The sequence below is a fragment of the Scyliorhinus canicula genome, chromosome 16, assembly GCF_902713615.1.
Source record: "Scyliorhinus canicula chromosome 16, sScyCan1.1, whole genome shotgun sequence".
NCBI classification, from domain to species: domain Eukaryota; kingdom Metazoa; phylum Chordata; class Chondrichthyes; order Carcharhiniformes; family Scyliorhinidae; genus Scyliorhinus; species Scyliorhinus canicula.
The window spans coordinates 117,120,503-117,142,240 of NC_052161.1; the positions used below are offsets into that span (position 1 = coordinate 117,120,503).

General features: G+C 47.7%; 1 protein-coding gene across 4 annotated transcripts; it reads right to left on the reverse strand.

Annotated features, from left to right (window-relative positions):
- Positions 1-369: 369 nt before the first annotated feature.
- cplane2 (ciliogenesis and planar polarity effector 2) lies at positions 370-20,654 on the reverse strand. Of its 4 annotated transcripts, XM_038773136.1 has the most exons (7): positions 20,542-20,654; positions 13,237-13,396; positions 11,996-12,148; positions 11,331-11,455; positions 3,702-3,838; positions 2,403-2,665; positions 370-678 (listed from the first exon to the last, which is right to left on the reverse strand). In XM_038773136.1, the coding sequence occupies exons 2-6, from the start codon at positions 13,346-13,348 to the stop codon at positions 2,425-2,427; spliced, it is 768 nt and encodes a 255-aa protein (XP_038629064.1). In that variant the 5' UTR covers positions 13,349-13,396; positions 20,542-20,654; the 3' UTR covers positions 370-678; positions 2,403-2,424. The 4 variants fall into 4 exon arrangements, with proteins under 4 accessions (XP_038629064.1, XP_038629062.1, XP_038629063.1 ...); XM_038773134.1 differs by having other exon boundaries at positions 370-2,665; XM_038773135.1 differs by lacking the exon at positions 20,542-20,654 and adding an exon at positions 15,527-15,729 and having other exon boundaries at positions 370-2,665.
- Between the last annotated feature and the right edge of the window lie 1,084 nt (positions 20,655-21,738).

Genomic DNA, 21,738 nt, shown 5'->3' on the forward strand with positions numbered 1-21,738 from the left:
TTTAAACTTCTGGCCAATGGTACACCCCAGGATATTGATGGTGGAGCAATTCAGTGATGGTAATGATGCTGAATGTCATGGGGAGAAGATCATTGACACCCAGCACTTATGTGGAACTATTCAGTGATAGAGAATATTTTGAGTTGATGGTGAAGCAGTGGCATATTTAAATAAATACTTATTAACATCAATGTTTCCTCAAGTGAATAAAATCTTTTTCCTTCTTACTCTCTGCAGCCCAATATTTATCTCCAGCCTAAATAGAGGGACAGGATATCTGCCCTACCCAGCTGATGAAGTCAGTAGTAGGCCATGGTTCCATGGATATGCGTCATTAGCACTGAATAAGTGAGATTATAGACAATTGAATTGTTTGGGAGAGCAGGCGAAGCAATAGTTTATTTAAATAAATATTTATTAACAAAAATGTTTCCTTGAGTAAATAAAATCTTAGTGCACAAATCCTTTACTTCTTACTCTCTGCAGCCTAATATTCATCTCCAGCCTAAATAGAGGGAGAGGTTATGTGCCCTACCCAGCTGATGAAGTCAGTCGTAGGCCACGGTTCCATGGTTATGCGTCATTAGCACTGAATAAGTGAGTTTATTGCACTGATTATAGACAGTTGAATTGTTTGAGAGAGCAGGAAATCCAGTAGGGCAGACACAGATCATGAGCCTGGGGATTGAAAGAGGGTGGGAGAGGACAATGGGGTAACATATTTCAGAATCAGTTAAATTTACTGAGCAAAAGCAGCAGCAAAGCATTGAAATTAAAGAAGTCTCAAGGTTAAACATGTCCAAAAGCAGTAATGAAAAATGAGATATAAAGCTGTTTTTAGCTTTACCTATTGCAACTACACCCATTTAAGGGAGACTAGAAATGACCACCTCTCCTGACCATGATTTCCAGGCAGCTTGAAGCCATGGTGACACTCCTGAGTGAACATTCACTTGGGTCTTAACTGTCATCTGACCCCTTTTTAAATATAATCAATCATTATATCACCATCTGTAGTTTCACAGGACTGGATGTTATTTCCTGCAATGTGCCCTTGCACACTGATCCCTTCTCAGATATTTGCAAAGCAACTTAAATTGATCATAAAGTTTCAGCTAGGAAATATGAGATTAATTATCAAGTAACATATGCCACTCTCTGCAATATTCATTTAAAGCTGTTAAGCTATGTAAGGCAGGCATTAACTTTTCAACAAGAGGTTAAGTGGCAGCTGTTGGGTGATAAAATACTCATTTGAAAACCCTTTGCAATAGGGAGAACTGATTCCTGTGCATCAGGGATTGAAAGCCTTTACCAAGCTTGTTCAAGAAGAAAATCCTAGGATTGATCCTGGTCTGTGTTGAGTTAGCTGATCCATGCCCAGGGTCAAAAGACTGTGGTAATCAGTCAAAGTTCCACATCCTGCTACCCAGTGGTGTCAATGTGTAGACATTGAACATGTTCAAGTTGTGCTATGATGCCCTCTGTTATTAAAGGTCCAAGCAATGCTGTCTTCAAGCTCCCATAGGCAGGAGTGTCCCTTGGATGAGTTATGGGCCACTCGCTGTGGCCTCACTCCCCAACAAGAGCTCATCCCCTCAGGAGGAAGGGGCGAAATGGAACAAAAATTATCGAACCATCAATATGCTTGGAAAAAGAGTCGCCTTTTTGCCAACCTATTTTACTTTATTTGTACTTTTGTAGTGATCAGCAATCTGTGATTGTACACTTAGGACTCTGTTAATTGCTGTGCACCCCTGGGTTATGCCAATCACTGATCTCAAAGTCAGGACTAAAGCCCAGTGGCACTATATACCTTGGGATCCATCTCAGTATAAATCGTTTACATTTCCATGCAGGTAGTGTAAAGATTGCTCGTTTTTCCAGAGATTGCAACCTTTACTCCTGGCTGGTTTTTAATTAGAATCCCTGTACATTTAAATTGGGTTGCATAGGTCTGGAACATGCCAATGCAGAGGCCAACTGCACATGAACCTAACCCATCCAATAAATATGGTTTGGTCCAAAAATGCACAGAAACGGAGAACACCCGCCTTCTAGTCATGGCCGTTCACCCTGCAGTTACCAGTTGGCTAAGTGTTGCAGAGTGTGTGTGGCAGCTCAGACATTCATCCATGCTGAACAGATTTAAAGTCATGTTGTTGCCTTGAGTTGAAGCACTTCTCTTCCCCAGACCTCTTGCTGAATGTTGCCAGCTGAAAAACTGTAAAACAAATCTTCACACACATATGAACTCTGGCTGTTAATTGTGAAACTGCAGAAGTAGGCGCATGGCAATGGTTGTGGTACCTAACCAAGCACACTTGGTCCAGGGTTTGCAGGTCACTACCTTCACGTAGACATAGATTAAGACCGTGCTCTAGGGGAGAGGCTGTAGTTACCTCAGCAAGGGCTTAAAGGCTCTCAATGGTGATGTGATGCAGGGACAAGTCCTGCTGTCACTTGATCTTGGTACCAGAGCTGTTCAGCCACACCGTTCAGTATGTGCTCTACCTCCAGCAGCCCTGCTTTGCCATCAAGAGTCTTTCCATCTGACAACCGTGGACCATTGACACTCTTTATTTTGAAGACAGGCAGATGCCATGTCCTCTGGAAATCACGAAGTTCCCTCTCGGTGACATCTGTGTGCATATATTGATCAAATCTGTACACATTCAGTTAGAGAAAATGAGTGGATATTGAGTGATATTTACACATATATCAACAGAAACTATCTAAAGGTTACATTTACCTTCCGCTACAATTCTATAGCTCATAATATCAATACAGTCCAGCAGCTATTTAAAACCAGTACGAAACTGTGAGCTCCTTCAAGGAAAAAAATAAATTGTAATAAGACATTGAAAGCCTATAAGCAGTGGCAGTGCACCCAGGCTAAGGAACATAGAACATACAGTGCAGAAGGAGGCCATTCGGCCCACTAAGTCTGCACCAACCCACTTAAGCCCTCACTTCCACCCTATCCCTGTACCCCAATCACCCCTCTTAACTTTTTTGGTCACTCAGGGCAATTCATCATGGCCAATCCACCTAACCTGCACGTCTTTGGACTGTGGGAGGAAACCGGAGTACCCGGAGGAAACCCACGCAGACACGGGGAGAACGTGCAGACTCCGCACAGACAGTGACCCTGCGGGGAACCGAACCTGGGACCCTGGAGCTGTGAAGCCACAGTGATATCCACTTGTGCTACCGTGCTGCCCTCAAAGAAAAAACAAAATCAGCTGGATTCCTATTACTGATCGCTATCCAGTGTCTCTTGCTGGAAAGAACAAGTATTGACATTGGATTAGGATAAAATAAAGCTTTGTTGTGATGCCTCCACAGTCAAGCGGCCACGTGTGAAAAAAGGCCACCTTGGGGATGCTAATTCCCAGCGAGAGTTTGTGTTTAAGAACTGGAAGGTAAAGCTTAAATTTTAACGTGCAAGTGTACTTGCTAGAGGTGAATGTACACCATTTTTAAACTTAGTAAATCCTTCAACCACTAATTGGACAGCATGCTGAAAATACAAGTTTGGTTAAATACTTTCAAGTTAAAATCAAGAAAGAAAATAAATTAGTAAAATATTGATACATAACTGTGACTGATTTTATAATCTCTGAGACACATTAAAGTTTTTCAAATGTCAGCAGTTATCTGAAGTCCAAATCTGAAATTCCTTGATAATTAAAGGATACTTTGTGCCGATAACAATTTTAACAATCTTCTCGGAATCATGCATGATCCGTGACATTTGACTGGGTAAATCGTCGAACGATGACCGATCAGTGAAGGAGAAAAGGAATAAGATGGCGTCAGCCTTGTCTTTGCAGGCCTGAGGGGAATAAAGCAAATGATTCAAGAACTGCTCACTGCAAACAGTACATACAACAGTCTACTCAATCTCAGTCAATACCCCTATGCATTGCAGCATTACTGCAGGTGAAAGAATATTCCAAGGAAGAGGGATAGGATTAGTCCCGCAAGCCAGTTTCCATGGTTCCTATGTAATTACACTCTTGCAGTCATTTTGCTGCAGCGCCTCAACTAAACATTAAAACATAAGCCATTCAATTACATTATGGCTGATTTTCGGCCTCAACTTCACTTTCCCACCTGATCCCCGTATCCCTCGATTCCCTTAGAGTTGAAAAATCTATCAATCTCAGCTTGGAATGCTGCATGCCAACCAAGTATCCACAGCTCTCTGAGGTAGAGAGTCACAAAAGTTCACAACTGATAAGTGCAGACATTTCTACACATCCAAGTCCTAAATGGCTGATCTTTTACTCCGGGACTGTGCCCCCTAGTTACAGTCTTTCCAGCCATGGGGGAAACAGCTCCTCGGCATTTACCCTGTCAAACCCTCTCAAGAATCTTATTTGCTGACCAATTGGTTAATGTTGCCATTGAGATGGACTTGTGGGGAGGAATATAGGCCGTAGAAAGGATTACAGGTTTTCCTTAAAGGCTCTTGAACTGACTTCCAGTGATGGTGGGCGGGAGGCAGCTGCACACTGGAGGGCTCCTGCTTGGGAATAGAATTTTTGGGGTTTTAACGCCCGGTCCCAGGGGCAACGGAGGCTGAAAAAGTCGTGGATGGCACAGTGAAGAGAAATGTCCAAGTTTGGGGAAAAAACAGCCGTGAAAAATGGGGTTAATGAAAGTCCGACGGTGAGTGGAAAAGTCAGCGCAGGAACCGTAAGGAAAGCGGAGGCTGGGGCACCAGGGGAGGCAGCATCGCTCACAGCAGAAGAAATGACCAAAGTGATGTCCGTGGAACTTGAAAAACAGTTAACAAAGCACATGGAAGCGATGAAGGAGGAGATGGGGGGAGGTATTGAAAGTGCTGGTGGAGGAGGCGATTGCCCCGGTGAGGGCGGCGGTATCGAGAGCAGTGGCGGAGGTGCGGGAGCAAGGTGAGACACTGAAGGAAGTGAAAGAGACATTTTCGCAGCACAGCGATCAACTCACCTCAATGGGGAAGGAGCTGCGGAGAGTGACAGAGACCAACAACAGTCTGCGAGCCAAAATGGAAGACGTGGAAAACAGATCCAGGCGACAGAATCTGAGGATCGTGTGTCTGCCCAAAGGGTGGAAGTCCCGAGGCCAACGGAGTATTTTGCCACGATGTTGGTGGAGCTATTGGGGGAGGGGGACAATCCCTCTCGATACGAACTGGATCAAGTTCATAAGTCGTGGAGGCCTGTACCAAAGGCGAGTGAGCCGCCAAGAGTGGTAACTGTTTGCTTCCATCGGTACTGCGTGAAGGAGAAGGTCTTGTGCTGGGCAAAGCAGAAGCAGGAGGTGCAGTGGGCTGGAGCTGGTATATGCATATATCAGGACTTTACGGTGGAGTTGGCGAGGAGGTGGGCGACCTTCAGCCAGGTGAAGAAGGCACTATGCAACAGCAAGGTGCAGTGCGGCACAGTGTATCCAGCTAAGTTGAGGGTAACCTAGAAATCCAAGGACTTTTATTTTGGGACGGCGGATGTAGCGGAGGGGTTAACGAAGGCAGAAGGACTGTGGCAGAATTGAGAAATGGGACTGAGAGCGGGTCTTGTACCGATGTAGCCTCCAGTAACTTAATCTTTTCACTGCGTGTTGGTGTATGTACTAAATGAGTCGACACTGTATATTTGGACAAGGTAAGAGTTGGGACTTTCATTTGCAATGATGGTTCTTTGGGGCTTGGGTGTGTATGCTGGGGTTGCATGTTAAAGGGGATTTCTTGGTTTTCCTGGGTCGGGCAAGGGGGAAGGAGACCCGGGCGGGGCCTCCACTCTGGCCGGTTTAAGCTGGCCAGTGAACGGGAGTGAGGTGGGGGGAGGAGCTGCAACCGTTGGGGCCTGGTAGAACAAGTTTTGGTGAGTCTAGCCGGGGTGAAAAGTTTGGGGAAGGAACTGAGGCTGGGAGGAGGAGTTTACAAGAGGAAGTGGAGGGGGAGGGGGGGGGGAGAATCTGTGTGTGGTTGGGGGGGGGTCTACAATTCAAGGGTGTAATTCACAGTACTCTTTCGGGGATTGGATGGCTTCGAATACTAGGGGAGGGGGGTTGGGGGGGGGGGGGGGGGGGGTGGACTATATATGTCAATGGTGACCATAGGCGATTCCTGATTCCTTTTTCTTTGGGAGGTTTCGTTTTATTTGATGCTTATATTGTCATATTGTTTGGGGGTGGTGGGAGGATGGGATCGTTGTTGTTGATAAGGGTTTGACATTGTATTCATTACCGTTTACTGTTTGTTGGTGGGGTGTAAATTTTGAAGAAAATGTGAAAATGGAGAATCAAAATATTAAAAAAAGAGAATCTTATTTGCTTCAAAGAGATCACGACTCATTCTTCTAAATTCCAGTGAGTAGAGGCCCATTCTATTCAGTCGGTCCTCATTGTACAACCATCTCATCTCAATAACCAATCTGGTAGTTTCCATTACAAACCTGGGCAAGGGAATTTATAATTAATTTATGAAAATAAAGGCATTGTTTGACGACTTTAGAATAGGGACTTAACTACACTGGTAAGCCTGGTCAAATTCTATTTAACTCAGGGCTGGACTCTCCATCAGCGGGATCCTCCATTTCGCCGGCAGCGCACTCACGTCCCCGTATTTATCAACACCGTCAGGCTGCCCACAATGGGAAATCATATTGGCCGGCTGCTAGGACGGAGAATCCTGCTGCCGATGGGGGTGCACCACACCAGAAAATGGGTGCAGTGGGACGGAGGATCCCGCCCTTAATCTTTCATTTCAATTCTTTCACGTTATCTCACCAGAAAACTACACTTGGTCTTGATTCCCATCATGCAGCACTATAGATGTCAAACAATATAATATTTAAAATCTTGCAGAGGATGCAAACTTCCTATTGTCACCATTTTTGGTTATGCTTTTTCATCTATGTTTGTTATAAATTGCTTATAATTTGTAAGCTACAGTGTGTTGACGGTTAGGCTATGACGTATAAATTGTATACAAATTTAATTAGGCAAAAGTAAGGAGCAGCAGAAGCGAAATGGAATATTCAAATGATTCTCTAAATATGAAGACACTGGAGAAAATTGTAATTCAATCAAAATACCTCAAATGCCAAAGTCATCAAATTGAGTGTTTTGACGAAGCTCAGTGCACTAATGTGCACCAGCTAAATTCAATTAATGGCATTCCTGTCTCTAAGTCAATAGGTTTCAAGTACCACTCTCAGGACTTTCAGCAGAGAGCCTTGGCCAACACTCCAGTAGAATACTGAGGGATATATGCAAGACATTTATTGGAGGGCCCTTCTGCCTGTTCTACTGGTTCAGTTGAGCATGAAGATTCCACACAATGCCACCATTACTTCATCATCCAATACCAAATAAATTAACTGGTTATTCATCTTTACACTCTTTGTCTCCCTCCAGGACACCATATCTACATATACACAAAACTCGTTAATATTTTTATCACTTAAATATAGGAGCTCAGTTCGAGGAATTTATTGAACTAATACACGAGAATTAAAAATAGTTAAAATATTTCACTTGGATTTTCAGAAAGCACTTGTTAAAGATTTAATGACAGACAGAAATGATAGGTAATTGCTTGACATTCAGAATCAGATTGCAATGATTTTCTTTGCTCTCTCTGGAGCACCAATGAACAGGACAGTTCTGTCCAGGCCTGCTGTTTGTCTCCTGTTATTTAGACAGCCCAAAGGTAATATAGGGCAGGTTTCTGCCTTTTGTATTATGAAAGTTGATTATAAAAATTGATCAAACTAAATGGATGAAGAAGAAATGCCTGATAAATTATTTAGCAACATGTGTGACTGGACTTCTCCAATTAAATAATTGAGAGGGCTGATAAAGGTACTGCAGTTAATGTTGTGTACATGGATTTTACAATGTTTGATAAAATGCCATATAAAAGACTTGTTAGCAAAATTGAAACCTATGGGATTAAATGGACTATGGCAGCCTGGATCCAAAATTGGCTAAGAGTCAGAAAGCAAGAGAGTAGTGTTGAATGGTTATTTATTAGACTAGCACAGGTAGGTGTATATAGAACATAGAACAGTACAGCACAGAACAGGCCCTTCGGCCCTCGATGTTGTGCCGAGCCATGATCACCCTACTCAGACCCACGTATCCACCCTATACCCGTAACCCAACAACCCCCCCCCCCCCCCCCTTAACCTTACATTTTAGGACACTACGGGCAATTTAGCATGGCCAATCCACCTAACCCGCACATCTTTGGACTGTGGGAGGAAACCGGAGCACCCGGAGGAAACCCACGCACACACGGGGAGGACGTGCAGACTCTGCACAGACAGTGATCCAGCCGGGAATCGAATCTGGGACCCTGGAGCTGTGAAGCATTTATGCTAACCACCATGCTACCGTGAGGCCCCGTACTGAAGATTGGTATTAGGACTACGGCTCATTTTGATATATATTAGTGACTTGGACTGGGTGCAGAGGGCATCATTTCAAATATAGCTAACATAGTGCTTAAAATTATAAGCATAATAGCAGCTGTCTGCAGGAGGCTATAGACAGGGCAGATAAATGACAGCTGAAATTAATGTACAGAAGTGTAAGGTGAGGCATTTTGGAAGCAAAATAGAAGAGAGGCACTCTATGATACAATTTTGAAGGAGGTGCAGGAGTTCACAAACACAATTTTTTGAAGGTGATAAGACTGTTTAAAAGAAATATATGGGATCGTTGGCGTTATAGAGGCAGGGAGGGGCAGCACGGTGGCGCAGCGGTAGCACTGCAGTCTCACACCGCCGAGGTCCCAGGTTCGATCCCGGCTCTGGGTCACTGTCCGTGTGAAATTTGCACATTCTCCCCATGTATGCGTGGGTTTTGCCCCACAACCCAAAGATGTGCAAGGTAGGTGGATTGAACACGCTAAGTTGCCCCTTAATTGGACAAATGAATTGGGTACTCTAAATTTATGAAAAATAAATATATAAATAGAGGCACGGTGTACAAAAGCAAGGGTGTATTGTTAAACTGTTATAAATCACTGATTAAGCCTCAAGTAGAGTATTGTCAATACTGGGCACCACACTTTGGTCGTGAGTCAAAGCATAGAGGTGTAAAGGAGGTTTAATAAATAAATTTGAGAATTTATTTTTTAGTGAGTCTTGTGAAGGTCTGGAATGTACTCTCTGAAGAGATGGTGGAAGCAGATTCAGTAGTATTGGGTAGTAGGAAAGGGAATTGAATATATACCTAAAAAGGAGAAATGTAGAGGGCTACATGGAAAGAACAGGGGAGTGGGACTAATTGGTGAGTCCTTTTAAAAGCTGGTACATTCACAATGGGCTGAAAGGCTTCCTTCTGTGCTATGTGATTCACTTGGTAGATAATGAGCCAACAGAAGCGTATTGAAACAATTTGGGCCAAGTTTTCTTGGAGTTTCATCTCCCATTTCCCATGACAATTGGCCCCAGTAGGTACTTTAGCACTCTGGAATCAGAATTATATATCAGTATACGTGAGGGTCAGCACGGTGGCGCAGTGGTTATAATAATACTCTTTATTAGTGTGACATGTAGGCTTCCATTAACACTGCAATGAAGTTACTGTGAGAATCCCCCTAGTCGCCACACTACAATGCCTGCTCGGGTACACTGAGGGAGAATTCAGAATGTCCAATTCACCTAACAAGCACGTCTTTCAGGACTTGTGGGAGGAAACCGGAGCACCGGAGGGAACCCACGCAGATGCGGGAGAACGTGCAGTCTGCGCACAGACAGTGACCCAAGCCAGGAGTCGAACCTTTCTCCCTGGTGCTGTGAAGCAACAGTGCTAACCACTGTGCTACCCTGCTGCCCCAGACGCTGAGGACCCAGATTCGATCCCAGCCCCAGGTCACTGTCTGTGTGGAGTTTGCACATTCTCCCTGTGTCTGCGTGGGTCTCATGCCCACAACAAAGATGTGCCGGGTAAGTGGATTGGCCACGCTAAAATTGCCCCTTATGTGGGGAATAGTAGGCACATGTCCTCAAACAATGGTTATAAGATATTATGCCTTCAAAGTAAATTTTCCCCTTTCAAAGCTGCTGACACCTGGTAGGATATGGGTTTTATGAACATTAACCATCTCCAAGATGCAGCCAATCTCTTGACTGATGGCCAAGTTTCATATGTCAATCTATGCAACGAAAGCTGGGAGCCACTTGAACGGTGTTACACACACCTGTAAGCACATCTAATCCTGTTCTCATCCAACACTCCACATTTTCCCTTTTCAGCAGGGGTCACTGAATTGCAATTAGCAGCAAAAACGGATCAATTTATCCTCTCTCTAGCCCCAACAACGTTATGGTCAATTTTAGAGAACCAACAACCATCCCTGCTGAAAGAAAAGCAGAAAATGCTGGGAAAACTCAGCAGGTCTGGCAGCATCTGTGACAAAAGAAACTGGGTTAACATTTTGAGTTTGTAGAATTCTTCTGCTGAAGAATTTTCTCTCTCCACAGATGCTGCCCGACTTCTTGAGTTTATCCAGCATTTTCCGTTTCTATTTTGGATTTCCAGCATCCATTGCATTTTGCCTTTATAATAATCATCCCCGCTGAGATGAATTCATTCAACAGAAACCCAGAATCAAACCTGGGGTCAAATATGGGGGCGCCTGTACGCACTAAGTCTTTGTACTAATACGAATTGTAATATAGTCCCCAAAGACTCCCAAGGGAGTCATGTGTGCTGGTGGGATTCCATTGAAAGAGGTTATGTCATAGAATCCCTACAGTGCAGAAGAAGGCCATTTGGCCCATCGAGTCTGCACCGACCCTTCGAATAAGCACTTTATCCATGTCTGCCGAACCCTATTACTATAACCCCGTAGCCTAACCTGCAAACCTCTGGGCACTAAGGGGAAATTTTAGCGTGGCCAATCCACCTAATCCGCAAATCTTTGGACTGTGGGAGGAAACCAGATCACCGGGAGGAAACCAACGCTGACACGGGGAGAACGTACAAACTCCAGACAAACAATGACGCAAGGTGGGAATTGAACCCGGGTCCCTGGCGCTGTGAGGCAGCAGTGCTAACCACTGAGCCACCATGCCGCCCATTATGCCGACTGAATGAGAGAATGAAAAAAGAGATTAGCATCTCACAACAGAACATAGATGCACTAAACTAGATAATTATTTACGGACATGAGGAAGGAAGCAGTCCTCAGAATACATTTCCAGTTACTGAGTTTTGTTTGGTTGTTGTTTGGCAATTGCTTGTCCTATTTGGCCATGACATGAGGAATGCACCTACAACACTCAATCTGTACATTACTTTAGACAATGTTTTTGATGCTTTCTTACAGCAAGAATGTGGTCAAACTTCTTCAGTGAGGCCTCACCGCAGTCCCAGAATTGAAAACGAAACATGATCACTCGACCATTCTCCACCAGCTTTGCTGGCCAATAAACTGTCCTTGTCTGAATTCCTGCATTTAAGACAATCAAGAGGTTTTATCTCAAAAAAACAGATAAATCCTTCACTAGAATCAGAGATATTGTTTTTGCTTTAGTGATTTTATAGAACACACATACCCACAGCCAGAGCAGTACTGTGTACATGTACATGTATAGCATAATACTGCATCAACTTACATACACAGCCAATACAGAAATAGCGCCATATATAAATACAGAATACATTATTTTTTAAATTAGAGTACCCAATTCATTTTTCCAATTAAGGGCAATTTAGCGCGGCCAATCCACCTACCCTGCACATCTTTAGGTTGTGGGGGCAGAACCCACGCAAACACAGGGAGAATGTGCAAACTGCACACGGACAGTGACCCAGAGCCGGGATCGAACCTGGGACCTCAGCGCCGTGAGACTGCAGTGCTACCCACTGCACCACCGTGCTGCCATAATTATAGAATATATATGTATAGACACATGCATATAGCCAGTATGGACACTTTAGTATACATACATACATACATACATAAAGCTGATATAGTCTGTAGCTTCACCTGTGGTCTCATGATGAACACTGGAAATTTCTAGGCCGGCAAACTTTGCAACTGCTGCTGTTTTCCCCACGCCACTCTTCCCAGACAGAAAGATCTTGTAACTAGCGGTGTCAGGTGCAACCTGTGGGGGGAGCATTGGTCGCTCAAGCAATCCTGGAGACGAACACATTTGTTTAATAGTGTTGCCAAGGTCAAATCCTGACAGGAACAGAACTGACTCTTGATTGGTAACAGATAATGCAAGTCTAGGTTCCATCAATCCATGCTTTTGAAAAATAAATCCTTCTTCAATTACTCAAAATGTTCCCAAACTTGAACTATCATAGTGATGCCAGTTTGTCGGACAAAACAACCACAACCAGCAATGACACATCTAATGAACTAAAGAGCTGGTATCAATTCCAGAATAAATGCACCAAAAATGTGATTTGAGTGGATGGAAACTTGCGCACAACACAGTTAAACCAAACCAGCTGTCTGTACTGTACTCATTCCCACTGTATATATACACATGTATGTCCTCTTGTCCTCACAGAATCCCCACAGTGCAGAAGGCCATTCGGCCCATCAGACCTGTACTCCAAAAGAGTACCCTACCAAGGCCCACTGCCCGCCCTATCCCCGTAACCCCACCTAACCGTTGGACACCAAGGGGCAATTTTAGCCAATACACCTAACCTGCGCATCTTTGGACTGTGGGAGAAAACCGAAGCACCAAGAGGAAACCCACACAGACACGGAGAGAACGTGCAAACTCCACACAGACAGTCACCCAAGACCAGAATTCAATCCAGGTCCCTGGCGTTGTGATGCAGCAGTGCTAACCACTGTGCAACCCGTGTCTTCTTTTTTTTAAATGTATTTTATTACAAACATGTATCAGAACAGATTACAGCAAATAAACACCCCGGGAAACATACTTCCCAATAATCAACTATACAGTCTGTACAGATTTTCCCTCTTTTCACCCCCCCTCCCCGCGACCACCCCATGTCCTCTTGATTATCAAAATTGCAATGAGGATATTAAAATATGACAAGCAGTAAACACCACCCACCCTAGCGAAAGGAAATTGTGGAAAGGAATTAAACAGATTAAATCCCCGAATCTGGAGTTTTAACAAATCAACTAGTCCTTCCCAGCCTTTTTTCACATCTTTCTGTGAAGAGAGATTGTCAGAAATCTGCCTGTCCATCGTGTGTTTCCCTTCAGGTTTTTGAGGAGGATAGATTTTTACTTACCAAATATTTTCCTCTTGTTTCTGCGCAAAATACTGGCCAGATGTTCCCGGCCCTCCACAGAACTGAGCCAATCAGCTGTTACTAGAGATCCTGATTTCAGGAAGGTTGCCATTTCTTGGGCTTTGAAGTCAAGAATGTCCAGTTGCCATCAGCCAGCACACTGTGAAAAATGAAGCAGGCTCCTATTGTAGAAATTATACTTCCAGATGTTTGTATCTCAAAAATGTAAATGGCCAGGATGGCAGGTTGGACGTTGATTGGTCTGTTCCTACTCCACTCTTTCCAGACAGATAGATTCTGTAACTAGTATATTTGGGGTAGCAGCTGAGCAGGGAGTGCAGGAGGCGAAAGAGGCCGGTGTTCTGGCCTTTGCGTCCCTAGTAGCCCGGCGCAGGATTTTGCTTCAGTGGAAAGATGCGAGGCCCCCAAGCGTGGAGGCCTGGATCAATGGCATGGCGGGGTTCATTAAGTTGGAGAGGGTGAAATTCGCCCCGAGAGGGTCGGTGCAAGGGTTCTTTAGGCGGTGGCAGCCTTTCCTGGACTTCCTGGCGGAACGGTAGGGAAATAGGTCAGCAGCAGCAGGAACCCGGGGTGGGGGGGGGGGGGTTTGGTTCGGTGGGAGGGAGAATTGTGTACATGGGTTTGTTGGATGTGGCGGGTGTTATCTCTTTCCTTTTTGTTGTTTTCTTTTTTTTTGTTTTTGTAGTTGCTGGGGGGGGGGGGGGGGGGGGGGTTTGTTCTTTGGTTGTTACTATGGTTGTTTGGTTAATATTGTTTTGTTGTTTATATTTTGTGAAAATCTTAATAACAATTAAAAAAAAAAGATTCTGTAACTAGTGGTGTGAGGTGCAACCTTTGCACCGGTCACTCAAGCAATCCTGGAGACAAACACATAGTGTCACCAAATTCAAATACTGACAGGAACAGGACTGACTCCTTGTTGGTATTGGATAAAGCTCTCCTAGGTCCCATCAATCAGGTTCATGTCTAACGTGACGTAAGAGCAGCGTAAAGCTACCCATCACTCAGCCACCGAGTGGCAATCCCAGCATGACCACACGGATTATAACCTACCAGCAGTCAGGTCTTTGTAGATCTCATTTAATTTTATATAATTATCGCTTATTGTCACAAGCAGGCTTCAATGAAGTTACTGTGAAAAGCCCCTAGTCGCCACATTCCAGCGCCTGTTCAGGGAGGCCAGTACGGGAATTGAACCTGCGCTGCTGGCCTTGTTCTGCATTACAAGCCCACTGTGCTAAACAAGCCCCTAGGGCTGCCTCGAGAACACATTGTTACAATTCTGAACACTTATTATTCTCAGCCCAAGCTTCGTACATAAAAGGCACCCAACTACTTAAGCATAAAGCTTCCATGTTATATACCATTCACCATAATCCAATGACAGTCATTTCCAGGGGATACTTTTTTTATACAAAGATTTCACCAGCAGTTTTAGAAACTTAATAACATTTCTGCAAAAAAATAATAAATTCTAACATATATTACATAACATTGTATTTTTCGCTTTCAGTGGTATCCTTCACATTTCAAACATTGTGATAATTTCCAATAATCTTTTGAATGAAAACGTCTCCGAGAACCAAGTTTTCAAATTTACTTTTTAAATGATGCAGAAGGTGTCAGAAGTATTTTTGTCTCTTATGAATTACTTGGTGAATTTCTTTGTTGGGTGACTGCATGATCAAGGAGAAAATCAGGTGGCGCCACCTTTTCCTGAGGTGAACAAAAAGAGGCAATTCTAAAGGCACTGGTATACGGAAATCATTGCCTTTCTATGTTCACAGTGGTTTAATAAGCATCAATTGGATCATGCCTGCAATTACAAGATGCTCTTTGCTCTTAGTTAGGGACATGTCTCACAGATCATTCCAAGCATTTGGAAGGGCTCAACGGGTTGAGCTATTCCATTCCATTACACGCATCTCATCGGGCTAATTAGATTTGTGTTTAAATAGATGTTGTTTTGAGTCCTAAAATATCCAACCACCAAAAATAAATTAGGAATATTTGCTTTTAGTTTCCATTTCTCGAGATGATTTTCAAAGATATTTGGAAATGTATTGTGATCATGCAACCAGAAAGCAGTCAGAGGCTATCAGGAGTATTAACCTAATCGGAGTACTGACTGCTTTTCAAGAGTGGATTTTATCTATGTTGAGAGTTGGTGCAATAGAAAACTCTGTGCTAGTTTGACATTTTGAAGAGAACAGAAAAGTTTATATTTAGTGCGAGATACTATTTGTATCATATGCACCCTGTTCGCTACCTTAAACTGATCAGGCTCATTCTTGCACAAGAGGTCCCGTTTAGCCTTCGCTGTGCGTCACTCCATACTCCCCAAATGATCTCCCTTCCCAACTCCTCTTCCCATTTCTCCTTGATCACCACCCGCTCACCTCTCTGCTCCCCCAGTGAATTAGGCAGCCTTTGTGATGGAGACAATATGGAGCTGGAAATTTATCTGGGGACAAATAGGGCGCCAAAGTTGCAAACACCCTGGCACAGCCCAAGAAAGTAGATGAGGAGGGGATAGTTCATGGAGGTGGGGTGAATGTTTATGATTGTTAATATTATTGTTATTTTTGGTATTTTACTAAGGTGCGTTATTGTTGTATAAATTCAAAATTTTTCAATAAAAATTATTTTTAAAAAAAAGGAATACATAACTGAAAGACAACCGTGGATGCAGCGAGGAGGAAGATAAACTCATGGAGAGAAAATGAGAGGGATCGTCAGGGACGGAGATATCGGGCAAGATTTTCCCATATTTTTTCCAGAGTGTCAAGCTCTGACTGAGACTCGCCGTGCAGTTTTCCAGTGGCCCAGCTGGAATTTTAGAACTGGAGCCTCACTGAAAATAAAACACTGGGCATGGTTCATTGTGACAGGGTGGAGCCTGATGGAGCTGGCATGGCCAACTTCACAGAGATCAGGGCACAGAAAGTAAAGCCCCCCCCCCCCCCCCCCCACAACCCCGTAAGGATGCAGCGATCCCACCACAATAATTGAGGGCTCTCCCCACAGGTGTCAACATCAGGGGCTCTCCCCCAACCCACCCTACCACGGCATCGGTGCCCCCTCACCACAGCATTGGGGCTCACTTCTCTCTCTCTCACCCTCTGCCCCACCCCCAAAAGTAACATAACCCAAACCCTGCCCCCCAATATGGTTGCCCAGAGGGTCCGCCCTCCCACTGCCCCTGGCTGTGCCAACCTGTGCCAAGGACCAGGATACTGCAGGGAGCTCTCGCGCTCTTCTTCAAAATAGCGCCACAAAATCTTTTACATCCAACTGTGCTGCAGCCTCAGTTTACACCTGACCCAAAGGATGGTACCTCTGACGGTGCACCATACTGGGGCGTCAAGACAAACACAAAGTTATTCCAACAATGACATTCCTTATTTGTAATGAATGCAAGGAAACAGATGTGAGCCAATGTCACCATATACTTTCAACCAGTCACTGTCAATCTCCACACAATGCTAATCTTTTCCACTATGCACCAATTTTGTTACTATCTGGTCCAACCACTCAGTAATAGCCCCTTTCCCCTCTATTCTCTCCACCCGTTCCATTAGCCTCTATCCGCAACACCAGTCCCATTTTCCCCCCAATCCCCAGGACAGTCCCATTATCCCCGTCCCCAGGACCAGCCCCATTATCCCCCCCAGTCCCCAGGACCAGTCCCATTACCCCCAATCCCCAGGACCAGCCCCATTATCCCCCCCGCAGTCCCCGGGACGAGCCCCATTATCCCCCAGTCCCCGGGACCACCCCCATTACCCCCCAATCCCCAGGACCAGTCCCATTATCCCCCTTCCCCAGGACCAGCCCCATTATCCCCCAATCCCCAGGACCAGCCCCATTATCCCCCAATTCCCGGGACCACCCCCATTACCCCCCAATCCCCAGGACCAGTCCCATTATCCCCCAATCCCCAGGACCAGCCCCATTATCCCCCAATCCCCAGGACCACCCCCATTACCCCCCAATCCCCAGGACCAGTCCCATTATCCCCCAGTCCCCAGGACCAGCCCCATTATCCCCGTCCCCAGAACCAGTCCCATTATCCCCCAGTCCCATTATCCCCCCAATCCCCAGGACCAGTCCCATTATCCCCCCCCCCAATCCCCAGGACAGTCCCATTATCCCCGTCCCCAGGACCAGCCCCATTATCCCCCTCAGTCCCCAGGACCAGTCCCATTATCCCCCAATCTCCAGGACCAACCCCATTATCCCCCCCCCCCCCCAGTCCCCGGGACCAGCCCCATTATCCCCCTTCCCCAGGACCAGCCCCATTATCCCCCAATCCCCAGGACCAGCCCCATTATCCCCCCAATCCCCGGGACCAGCCCCATTATCCCCCCAATCCCCGGGACCAGCCCCATTATCCCCAAGTCCCCAGGACCAGCCCCATTATCCCCCAATCCCCGGGACCAGCCCCATTATCCCCCCCCAGTCCCCGGAACCAGCCCCATTATCCCCCCCAGTCCCCGGAACCAGCCCCATTATCCCCCCCAGTCCCCGGAACCAGCCCCATTATCCCCCCAGTCCCCGGGACCAGCCCCATTATCCCCAAATCCCCAGGACCAGCCCCATTATCCCCCAATCCCCAGGACCAGTCCCATTATCCCCCAATCCCCAGAACCAGCCCCATTATCTCCCAATCCCCAGGACCAGCCCCATTACCCCCCAGTCCCCAGAACCAGCCCCATTATCCCCCAATCCCCAGGACCAGCCCCATTATCCCCCAATCCGCGGGACCAGCCCCATTATCCCCAATCCCCATGACCAGCCCCATTATCCCAATCCCCGGGACCAGCCCCATTATCCCCCAATCCCCGTGACCAGCCCCATTATCCCAATCCCCGGGACCAGCCCCATTATCCCCCAATCCGCGGGACCAGCCCCATTATCCCCCAATCCGCGGGACCAGCCCCATTATCCCCCAATCCCCGTGACCAGCCCCATTATCCCAATCCCCGGGACCAGCCCCATTATCCCCCCAATCCCTATGACCAGCCCCATTATCCCCCAGACATTATCTCCCAATCCCCAGGACCAGCCCCATTATCCCCCTAATCCCTAGGACCAGCCCCATTATCCCCCAGACATTATCTCCCAATCCCTAGGACCAGTCCCATTATCCCCCAGTCCCCAGAACCAGTCCCATTATCCCCCAATCCCCAGGACCAGCCCCATTATACCCCAATCCCCGGGACCAGCCCCATTATCCCCTCCAATCCCCAGGACCAGCCCCATTATCCCCCCCAATCCCCAGGACCAGCCCCATTATCCCCTCCAATCCCCAGGACCAGCCCCATTATACCCCAATCCCCGGGACCAGCCCCATTATCCCCTCCAATCCCCAGGACCAGCCCCATTATCCCCCCCAATCCCCAGGACCAGCCCCATTATCCCCCCCAATCCCCAGGACCAGCCCCATTATCCCCCCCAATCCCCAGGACCAGCCCCATTATCCCCCCCAATCCCCAGGACCAGCCCCATTATCCCCCCCCCCCCCCCCAGTCCCCGGGACCAGCCCCAGCCCCATTATCCCCCCAATCCCCGGGACCAGCCCCATTATCCCCAATCCCCAGGACCAGTCCCATTATCCCCCAGTCCCATTATCCCCCTCAGTCCCCAGAACCAGCCCCATTATCCCCCAATCCCCAGGACCAGCCCCATTATCCCCCAATCCCCGGGACCAGCCCCATTATCCCAATCCCCGGGACCAATCCCATTATCTCCCCCAATCCCCAGGACCAGCCCCATTATCCCAATCCCCGGGACCAATCCCATTATCTCCTCCAATCCCCAGGACCAGCCCCATTATCCCCCCAGTCCCTGGGACCAGCCCCATTATCCCCCCAGTCCCTGGGACCAGCCCCATTATCCCCCCTGTCCCTGGGACCAGCCCCATTATCCCCCCAGTCCCTGGGACCAGCCCCATTATCCCCCCCAGTCCCAGGACCAGCCCCATTATCCCCCCAATCCCCAGGACCAGCCCCATTATCCCCCAATCCCCAAGACCAGCCCCATTATCCCCCAGTCCCCAGAACCAGTCCCATTATCCCCCAGTCCCATTATCCCCCCAATCCCCAAGACCAGCCCCATTATCCCCCCAATCCCTAGGACCAGCCACATTATCCCCCAGTCCCATTATTTCCCAATCCCCAGGACCAGCCCCATTATCCCCCCAATCCCTAGGACCAGTCCCATTATCCCCCAGTCCCCAGAACCAGTCCCATTATCCCCCAATCCCCAGGACCAGCCCCATTATCCCCCAATCCCCAGGACCAGCCCCATTATCCCCCCAGTCCCCAGGACCAGCCCCATTATCCCCCAATCCCCAGGACCAGCCCCATTATCCCTCAGTCCCATTATCCCCCAATCCCCAGGACCAGCCCCATTATCCCCCCAGTCCCCAGGACCAGTCCCATTACCCCCAATCCCCAGGACCAGCCCCATTATCCCCCCAATCCCCAGGACCAGCCCCATTATCCCCCCAATCCCCAGGACCAGCCCCATTATCCCCCCCAATCCCCGGGACCAGCCCCACTATCCCCCCCCAATCCCCAGGACCAGCCCCATTAGCCCCCCAATCCCCAGGACCAGTCCCATTATTCCCCCCCAGTCCCCAGAACCAGTCCCATTATCCCCCAATCCCCAGGACCAGCCCCATTATCCCCCAATCCCCAGGACCAGCCCCATTATCCCCCAGTCCCATTATCCCCCAATCCCCAGGACCAGCCCCATTATCCCCCAATCCCCAGGACCAGCCCCATTATCCCCCCAGTCCCCAGGACCAGTCCCATTACCCCCAATCCCCAGGACCAGCCCCATTATCCCCCCAATCCCCAGGACCAGCCCCATTATCCCCCCAATCCCCGGGACCAGCCCCACTATCCCCCCCAATCCCCAGGACCAGCCCCATTAGCCCCCCAATCCCCAGGACCAGCCCCATTATTCCCCCCAATCCCCAGGACCAGTCCCATTATCCCTCAGTCCCCAGGACCAGTGCCATTATCCCCCAATCCCCAGGACCAGCCCCATTATCCCTCCAATCCCCAGAACCAGTCCCCTTACCCCCAGTCCCCAGGACGTCCCATTACCCCCAATCCCCAGAACCAGTCCCATTACCCCCAATCCCCAGGACGTCCCATTACCCCCAATCCCCAGGACCAGCCCCATTACCCCACCCCACCCCCAATCCCCGGGACCAGTCCAATCTCTCTGTTTCTCGGACGAAGTCCATCCCTGCACCGCCCCTGGACTCACATTTCACGAAAGTTCGCGCGCCCGGCGATTCTTCTTTTGCCTCAAGCGCGCCCCCGGCGATTCTGCTTATGCCGCGCGCGCGCCCCTTAGTCTGAAGCCGCGGCCTGCTCTCCACATTTCCATGGCAACCAGGCACCTCAGTAACCCTGCGCGCTGGTGCCCCTCTTAGCGACGTCACAAGGCGTGATGCCACGGCACGTACGTCGTTTCCATGGCGGCCCCGGGCGTCAAGCTGTCCCTTGCTCAGCCTTCCTCCTGCTCTATCCCCCAGACAGCTCCTGCATGTCGGTGCATCCCAGTCGGAGCCCAAGGCAATTCATTCTCAGAATTAAATCAGGAAGAAGAGCAATCTGCTTTGACAAAGGGCCATCTGGACTCGAAACTTTAGCTCTTTTCTCTCCCTGCAGATGCTGTGAGATCGGCTGAGATTTTCCAGCATTTTCTCTTTGGAGAAGAGGGATCTGGGTTGAGACAGCAGCTCTCAAATGCTGAGCGGTGATGGGGACTTGGTGTAATTTATGATAGGGGCAACAGTTTTAGATGAGCTCAAATTCATTTATGGTGAAAGATGGGAGGCTGGCAGAAGAGTGTTCTGTAGGTCAAGTCTATAATAATAGGTTTCAGCAAATGAGCTGAGGCTGACCTGAATGTTCAATGTTGGAAGTGTGGCCATCAATCTATTGATGAGACCATCAATTCACACGACACGTGGTTAGAAGTGAACAGTGGTTTTAATCGTCTGACAATAGAGCCTGCCTGTGATGAGATGAACTCTAGATGAACTGGCAGGCAGACTCACAACAGCAACCTTTAGACATCTGGTTAGGGGGTGGAGCCATGGGTGGAGCCCAGTACAAGCTCCTCATCTCCCCCTATGGGGTAGAGCCGCGCAACTACACATGATCTAGTACAAGGTACAGGCTCAACACATGTTGTACAATACAGTGTGGATTATTAGTGTTTATAATTCACCACATCTATACACAGTTCCATTGAATCCCTTCAGTGCAGAAGAAAGCCATTTGGCCCATCAAGACTGCACCAACCCTCTGAAGGAACACCCTACTTCAGCCTATCCCCGTGACCCCACACATCGATAATGGCCAATCCACCTAACCTGCACAACTTTGGAGTGTGGGAAGAAACAGAGCACCACGCGGACAGGGGAGAACACGCAAATGGACTCCACACAGGCAG

What these genes read in the sequence shown, in the direction of transcription:
- cplane2 (XM_038773136.1), bottom strand. Translation starts at nt 13,348, where the DNA reads ATGGCAACCTTCCTGAAATCAGGATCTCTAGTAACAGCTGATTGGCTC. An exon ending in TGTTCATCATGAGACCACAG is followed by an intron (nt 11,456 to 11,995) that starts GTGAAGCTACAG and finishes TCTTAAATGCAG; the next exon opens with GAATTCAGACAAGGACAGTT. An exon ending in AAAATTGTTATCGGCACAAA is followed by an intron (nt 2,666 to 3,701) that starts GTATCCTTTAAT and finishes GAATGTGTACAG; the next exon opens with ATTTGATCAATATATGCACA.